The sequence below is a fragment of the Corylus avellana genome, chromosome 10 (assembly GCF_965113065.1).
Source record: "Corylus avellana chromosome 10, dhCorAvel1.hap1.2, whole genome shotgun sequence".
Classification (NCBI taxonomy): Eukaryota; Viridiplantae; Streptophyta; class Magnoliopsida; order Fagales; family Betulaceae; genus Corylus; species Corylus avellana.
The window spans coordinates 14,252,744-14,261,002 of record NC_142499.1 but is presented as its reverse complement, the minus strand read 5'-3'; the positions used below and the strand labels follow the sequence as shown (position 1 = coordinate 14,261,002).

The following is an 8,259-nucleotide window of genomic DNA, read 5'->3' as shown; positions in this document are numbered from 1 at the left end:
TTCTTGTACAATTAATGTCAAATTCGCATATCATATCAAAAATTGCTAGTACAAAATGTCACATGCAAACCCCATTCCGACCCATATAATTAATGTTAATACCATCAACTCTAAGAGCACTTACAATGACTTAGCAATTTTTTATTTTTATCTAAAATAGATAAACAAAATACTAAAAAACCACTCTACATCGAATTATGCATCTCAAATGTAAAATACTTTTTTTTTTTTTGCATTTGTGAACCATGTTCCGCTACATGTAGTGGGCAATTTTCACCTATCAATCTTATTAATATACTTTTTCTCTCTCCACATCTCTGTTTTCTCAAAAAAATTTCTTACTATTTCTCTTCCACATCTCTTTTCCCAAAATTTTCTCATACTATTTATCTCTCCACATCTTTTTTACCAAAGTTTGAAAAATTGAATCTTTAAGAAAAATACAATTATGATAAAAAAGTAAAATTTAAATGATATAAATAAAAATAAATAAATAATCGAATGTATAATATCTACTAAAACTCATTAGCTAAATTAGATAAAGTATAATTACCTATTTCGCATAAAAATATTCATAAGAGTAGTTGGCCCTGACTTTAAGTGGCGATTAAAGTGACATAAAATCGAATGAACTAGTATCGTCAAATGCACTGTCAATGACATTTCTTTTCATCCATTGAAGCACACCAGGCAGTTTGATGCCCTTTGAAAGATATTAAGGGGCAGAGCCCAAAAATACAAAAATATTAGAAAAGAGAAGAAATAATTGCTATCAAGGGCATATTAGGCCTACTAAATATTTCATTACACAGTTATTCAAACAATAAAGCAGGAATTTCCTTCCTTTTTTCTTTTTTTTTTTTTTTTTGGTTTTTTTCTCAATTCAGAACTGATAGATTTTCGAGATTCAAACTCAAAGCGCTCTTGTAAATGACTCCTCATTTAGCACTGGCAAGCTGGGTGCGGAGAAGCTTGGCAGCAGCAACCAAATTTTTGAGAGCCGGCTTCACTTAGCACTGGCAAGCTGAGTGCGGAGAAGCTTGGCAGCAGCAACCATATTTTTGAGAGCCGGCTTCACTTCAGCGTATTTGCGAGTCTTGAGTCCACAGTCAGGGTTAACCCACAAGATGTTTGTCTCAAGCACAGCAAGCATCTTGTTAATCCGGTCAGCAATCTCTTCAGTTGATGGTATTCTAGGAGAATGGATGTCATAGACACCAGGCCCAATTCCAGCACCATACTTGACTCCCTCACGGAAGACCGAAAGGAGCTTCTCATCGGAACGGGAGTTCTCAATGGTGATCACATCGGCATCCATGTCAATAATCGAGTGGATGATGTCGTTAAAGTTGGAGTAGCACATGTGGGTGTGGATCTGTAGATTGTTAGAGGATGAGCATAATGCAAAAAATGGAACCAAGAGAAGGAAATGAAAAGCTGTACTTTAAGGTATGAAATAGGGAGTGAAAACTGAAAAGGGAATAAACCTGGGTAGTGTCCTTGACACCACAGTTGGTGATCCTGAAGGAGTGAACAGCCCAATCCAAGTAGAAAGATTGCTCAGATTTCCTAAGGGGCAGCCCCTCTCTCAAAGCAGCCTCGTCGATTTGGATAACATTGATAGCAGCTTTCTCAAGATCCTCCACTTCGTCCTTGATGGCCAAAGCTATCTGATAGCAAGTCTCATGTCTGGGAATAGGAAAATATATCATGTTAAAGAGCTGCAGTCTAGAAAAGATCAACCAGTAAAAATAGATTTCATCATCCCTTTTTCTTTTTTTGGCATCTGGGTGATGAAGGATTTTTATACCTGGGCTGGTCATTACGGACAAAGGACCAGTTGAGAATGGTGACAGGTCCCGTAAGCATTCCTTTCATTGGGCGAGCAGTCATGCTCTGAGCTGCAGAGGACCAGAATACGGTCATTGGATTGGGACGGCTCACATCACCATAGATGATGGGTGGCTTCACACAACGAGATCCATAAGATTGCACCCACCCATTGACAGTAAAGGCAAAACCTGACAACTGTTCCCCAAAGTACTCAACCATGTCGTTCCTCTGTAATGAATTTTTTTTCCCACAATTAGCAACACAAGGAAAGTTAGAAACCACACATAAATAAGGTAGCTCAGTTGCAAGAAATGCAAGAAATAAACTGAGATACTAATATCCGGGGAAATCCCACCTCAGGCTCTCCATGAACCAGAACATCAATATCAAGTTCTTCTTGGAGCTTGACAACTTTGTTAATTTCCTCCTTGATGGCCTTCACATATTCATCCTCGGAGATCCTAAAGAGAGTAACATTGATCAGGCATACATTAGATAAACTGTCGAAACCTCACTGGGTGCGAGTAAAAGAAGGAAAATGGTCAGCTTGCTTACTTTTTGGCCTTGTACTCACGACGGACCCTTCGGAGTTCAATGGTCTGGGGGAAGGACCCAATGGTGGTGGTTGGGAGAATTGGAAGGTTGAGCTTCTTCTGTTGAGCATCCAGTCTGGCACTCACATTTGTGGCACGCCGGTGGTCAGAACCCTTCAAAGCAGCAGCCTGATAAAGCAAAGATATCAAGTCACCAGTAAATACAGAGCCAATGAAGCACAGCCACTTAAAATGCAGAAAAGTGAAAAATGAAAAATGCACTCACAGCTTTCTGAACAGCCTCATTTGTCACCCTTGGGGACGACTTCCTTGATGCCAGAGCTGCAGCATTTGCAGAGAAGAATGCCTGAAAATAGAACCACCAACAGTGAGTACATTGCATTTATATCGACTAAAGAAAAGTAATAAACAAACTCAAAGTCAAGTTGCCTTCATGGATGCTGTTTTAAGAGATTTCTCTCAGAAGTACAAACAAAAACCCAACTAAATTTTCAAAGCAAACAATGCTGCATTACATAGCCAACTGTCCCTTCTAAATTTATAACTCTACTAACCAATCTTCACCATTATCCTCAATGGGACCTTGTATTTCCAGTGGTAATATGAAGAAAGGAAGGCTACCTCATCCTTGTGACCAGCCAATGCCTTAGCCAATGCATTCACTTCAACAACTTTCTGTGCTGCAAAAGCAAGCCATGATTTGATTTCCTTGTCCAGCTTAGTCTCATTAATCAGATCAACAGCAGTGTGGAGAAGCGAGCAGGAGGTAGAGACCACAAGTTTATCTGCACCGACAAGATAAAAACATTAATAGAACTTCATACAATTAAAGCATCTATCACCACGGGCAACAAATTGCACAAAAAATGTGTACCTTTGCCCACAATGCCCTCAAGAGCCTTTAATGTACCAAGAGAAGCAGCAAGATCATTGGCCCAAATGTTCCTTCCATCAACGACTCCAGCAAAGAGGTATTTACCCTTAGGGAATTTACCCTTGATCAAATCAAGGGTCTTACTTCCACGGACCAAATCAAATCCAAAAGCAGTGACACCCTTCAAAGAAGTGAGTGTCGTGTATGCCTCAGCAGGAATATCGGCAAAGTAGGTCTCGATGAGAACATTCAAGCCAGACAAAGATGACTCCAGTTCAGAGTAGGCCTCGGTGAATGCTTTCAATTTGTGAGAATCAAGATCCATCACAAGGGTAGGCTCATCAAACTGAATCCAGGAAGCACCAGCTGATTTAAGCTCAGATATCACTTCCCTGAAGAGTTGTTCATTGATACAACAGTAAATTTAAGAAGTCAAATCATTTTAGATCCATAATCAAAATGACATACATGCGAGGTAACAACATCTTACTTGTAAATAGGAAGGATTTTGCCGAGAAGGGAGAGAAGAGGGAAGTTCTTCTCAACACCCTTCGCAGGTTTAGACAGCAACAAGTAGGACACAGGGCCAACAAGGACAGGAACAGTATCTACTCCAAGCTGCAAAAGAGAGAGAGAAACTCGATACTTAAAAATATTATTAATAAACTTGTTTAAAGTAAAATAATTCCAAGAAAATCATTCAGAAAAAAATCATATGGGATTAAAGTTGTACAACAGTTCATTGGGTCCACATGGTAGGAATAGCCCCCAACCCCCCACCTACCAAAGAAAAGGTGAAGGGGGGGAAAACTAGTAATTGTGATCATAAGAAGCAAACCCGGCAGGTACATGCTATGTTTGTTCCTATATATTTCTTAAATTCAATACGAAGTTATTCGATATTTTCAAAATAAATCCCCTCTACTTTAATTACATTTGGCAAAGAAAAAGTTACTACATTTATTGTCCTCGTATCTTGATGAAGTGCTAGGATACACCTATTTTATTATATATCCAATTAGTTAACGGATAGAACAAATGAACTATAGAATTGAAATAGAGTCATACCGCCTTAGCCTCCTTGTATTCATCGACTGCCTTGTGAGAAGCATAAGAGAACTTCACATCAGGTCCCAACTCAGGGACAATGAAATGGCTAAATCAACACAACAACAATAGATCAGTATAAAACTACAAAAACCAATAACGATAGTAGAAATATCTTCATCAACGCAACATGTAAAGGACGGTCAGCACTTACTAGTTGGTGTCAAACCACTTGGTCATTTCCATAGCAGGTACAGATGCATTTCCTCTGGCCATGGAGAAGTAGGTGTCAAATCCAATCTCACCACCATTCCAACCATATCTCGCTGGAACAGCACCGAGCAGTGCAGTGGTGTCAAGCACCTGATCATAGTATGAGAAAGTGTTGCTGGGGATGTGCTTGATCCCAGCATCGGACATTTGCTTCCAGATGGAAGACCTGAGATCAGCAGACACCTTTTGCAAATCCTCGGCGCTGCTTTTCCCATCCCAGAATGATTCCAAAGCAAACTTTAGCTCTCTCTTGGGGCCCATGCGAGGGTATCCAACAATGTGTGACGCCATTATACTAAATCACAAGATCCAGACCAAAAACAAAATTCAGTTCTAATGACCCAAACTACTGGTAGCAAATGAGAAGCTTGCTCATATCATAGATTCTTGAAATCTTCCACTATGCATGCAGCAAGTTAGATAAGTGAAACTAAAAAATATTAATTAACAGATACTATTTAATGAAACATCTTCCAAAGTACAATAATACACGAAAAGTTTCAAAGTACAAAAAGTTTCAAATAGCAGATTCATGAAATCTTTCATTATAACAGTAAAGTATGAAACATGCAGTTTCAAATTACAATTTAAGCCGCTGTCGAAAATACAGATCTACGATGCACTATTAAGGAAGATCATTTCTAATTTCTATGCTCCATAACAGATTCCATATGTCTCACCTATAAGATTGTTTTGCATTAAGATTACCAAAATCAGACACTAATGCAATTTGTAGGTTCATAAAGGAGTTGTTTGAGGAACAATCAACTTATTTGCGGTGCCATCTTCGGAAATTCAATTAAGTAAAGCTATAGAATCGAATATCGAAAGCAGGGCATTGATCTGAAATTGGAGAACAGAGCAAGTTCAAATTGCAAATGACTGTCTACATTCAGTTGAGTAAATCTTAAACACCCAGAAGCTATTCCACTTCAGATCTATTGCAAAAGGCAAAACCCAGTACTAGATCTACAAGTACAAGCCAGAAACCAATAGATCCGTGGACCCAACATACGCAGCAACCAGCCACCGACAACAACAAACGAATCCTAGAAATGCTAACCCAACGAAAAAACAAATGGTCCTTCTATTGGCACACTCACCAATAGATCCCAGCGAGGAAAACAGACTTTAGACTAACAGAGAGCAGTAAAGAAAAGACAAGGACCAAGAACAGCAACTACTAGATCAGTTCAAAGACATCACATGTATTTACGAATGATTGAAGAAGAGGGAGGGGTTATCGTGTGCTTGCATGGGAAATGAAGGACTGAGAGCAACTAACGGAGCGTACAAGCGTACCTTTCGGAGGAAGAACCGCTTGGGTGAGAGAGACTGGTTCTTTAGTTCTCAGTCAATACAAGATATGGAGCAGAGAGAGCAAAGCGCGAGTTGAAAGGAGAGCCTTCCGGGGGTATTTATAGCCGATTTCGGGATTAGGGGGGGGGGGGCCGGGGGTGGTAGATCTAGCCCATTTTCTATGTTCAATTATAGCTGTTTGATTTTTGCACGCGCTCTTATAGGTCGTGGGGGGGGAGATGAGGGTGAATAGGGAGGGCCCCAGTCTTGGTATTAGGTGATGACACCGACTTGTTTCGTGTTTTGTACTTCTACTTGTATTACTACCAAGCAAGCAGATGTCGTTGGGACACTTTTATGCACCATGAACAAACACATGGAATGATACGCAAAAGAAGCAAAAGAGTAAATGAGTTTGTCGGTACAAGCCACAATTTTCTTACTATTCGCGAATTTGACATAAATAAATATGATATGAAGTTACAAAATTTATATTTAACTTAAGCGGGTTTTGGTAAAAAAGGGGTCATCTTGTTAATTTTCGTGTTAGATGGGTTAACTCGCTAGAACTGTCTGCCCCGTTTTTCTTTTTATTAAAAAAAGTGAAAAAACCTAAACCTAAACCCATAGCATTTGTTTCTTTTTTCTTTGTTACTTTGTTTTTGCTAGCTCTCTTTGACTATCTTTTTCTTAATATGGTTCCACCTTACTTGATAAGTGATTTGGTGTTATGGGTTTAATTCCAAGAGATGATGGAGTTGCTATTTGCTATTTATTAAACATATTAGAAACAATTCCCAAAGCATTTATCATGTAAACCTTATAGTTTGAAATTTGCTATTTGCTATGATGGAAATGAAAATTTGCTAATCTTTGTGAATGCTTTTATTAAATGCTAATTTGCTAATTTAATAGACAATTAAACCAATTATGTTTTTATCACATTCTGAATGGTTTTATTAATTGTCAATTATCAACATTTTTCCTTCAAATGGGTTGTGTCGGGTCATGTCAACCTGACACTACTCGTAGCTAAATGGGTCATATTTAACCTGATATAACCTGTAAGTTAAACGGGCTGTATTGGGTCATGTCAACTCAACAAGACATGTTATTTTAAACGGGTCGTATTGGGTTACTCGATAATTTTCTATGTTGTGCCAGGGTTTTGCTGTTTGACCCGGTTATCTAAATAGGTCATGTCCGGGTGGCAAGTCAAGCAGGTCGGGTTTGGGTTGCCTGCCAATCCGTTTTGCCACCCCTATCGATATGTGTTAGTGAAGAAATAGTTCTTGTTAGAACAGTTCTAGGAGTGAAGAAATAGTTCTTGTTAAAATAGTTTCAAGAGTGAAGAAATAGTTATTGTTAGACCAGTTTCTGGACAGAGTGAACTACACGTTCTTTGAGGCATTTATAACCTTCAATCTGCGTTTCTTGATGCTCCCACAATCGCTGCAAAACAAGAGAATAAGCAAAGGAGCTTGCCAGGTGTGCCGATAGGGTCTCACTCTGATGCCTAGGTCAATTTCTTGGATAATATGTATGCCTAAAGTACAAAATTTCAATCTGAGGTTTATACTTGGGGTATGAGCCTATTTATAGTTAGAGAAGTGGAGTATGACCTGAATTAGGTCTTTTACTTTAACCTGGCTTGGGCGTTTTTAGAGTTTGATTTGGACCTGGACTCCTACTTCAATTCAATTTGGTGTAGGACTATTAGACCAAATTCTTCAAGGAGTCCCAATTGGACCCAGATTATGTCTCCTACTCCAATTCAACTTCGAGTAGGAATCTAACTTGGATTCTTCAGGATAAGACCTAGTGTAATACCCCAACCCTAACCCTAGGGTTAGTTGGGATCAAGTTGGGATGGTTCAGGTAAGTTTCCGAGGCGCCCTGAGGATTGATCCTAAGCAACTAGGATTGATCCTCCATTAGTCAGGATTGATCCCAGGCCCCAAAGGATTAATTTAGCAACCATTACATTCTCGGTGTTTCCAAAGGTATGAGAACTTGTAGGAGAGGAGATTGTGTCATTAGCGAGGGTATGCGGGTGGTGAGCTTAGAAGGAGCAATGGTTGTCTAGGATGAGTGAATACAAAATGGTGTATTGTGGGGAGGAACCGTCAGAGGTAGTGGACTAGGTTGTAAAGAGAGAGATACTCGTACGAGATGACATTCCAATGTAAATATATCTGGAGGTAAGGTGGAGGCATTGTTAGATTTATTTTGGCCTTGTTCAATAACCAAAACATTTGTTTGTATTTCTCATTCATTTCCCAAGTGTTGAGGTGAAGATTGGATGTTTTAGAAGTGTTCTATGTGTTTTGCGTTGGATGGGTGTCAGAATTGGCAAGTAATAGGACATACAGAGTTGCT

General features: G+C 39.2%; 1 protein-coding gene across 2 annotated transcripts; it reads right to left on the bottom strand.

The window, feature by feature from the left end:
• Positions 1–649: 649 nt before the first annotated feature.
• LOC132191370 (5-methyltetrahydropteroyltriglutamate--homocysteine methyltransferase) lies at positions 650–5,993 on the bottom strand. Of its 2 annotated transcripts, none has more exons than XM_059606339.2 (12): positions 5,884–5,993; positions 4,523–4,876; positions 4,330–4,417; positions 3,752–3,879; positions 3,262–3,653; positions 3,009–3,172; positions 2,653–2,733; positions 2,389–2,555; positions 2,189–2,294; positions 1,811–2,061; positions 1,488–1,689; positions 650–1,375 (listed from the first exon to the last, which is right to left on the bottom strand). In XM_059606339.2, the coding sequence occupies exons 2-12, from the start codon at positions 4,870–4,872 to the stop codon at positions 1,007–1,009; spliced, it is 2,298 nt and encodes a 765-aa protein (XP_059462322.1). In that variant the 5' UTR covers positions 4,873–4,876; positions 5,884–5,993; the 3' UTR covers positions 650–1,006. The 2 variants fall into 2 exon arrangements, with proteins under 2 accessions (XP_059462322.1, XP_059462321.1); XM_059606338.2 differs by lacking the exon at positions 5,884–5,993 and adding an exon at positions 5,262–5,490.
• Positions 5,994–8,259: the final 2,266 nt, after the last annotated feature.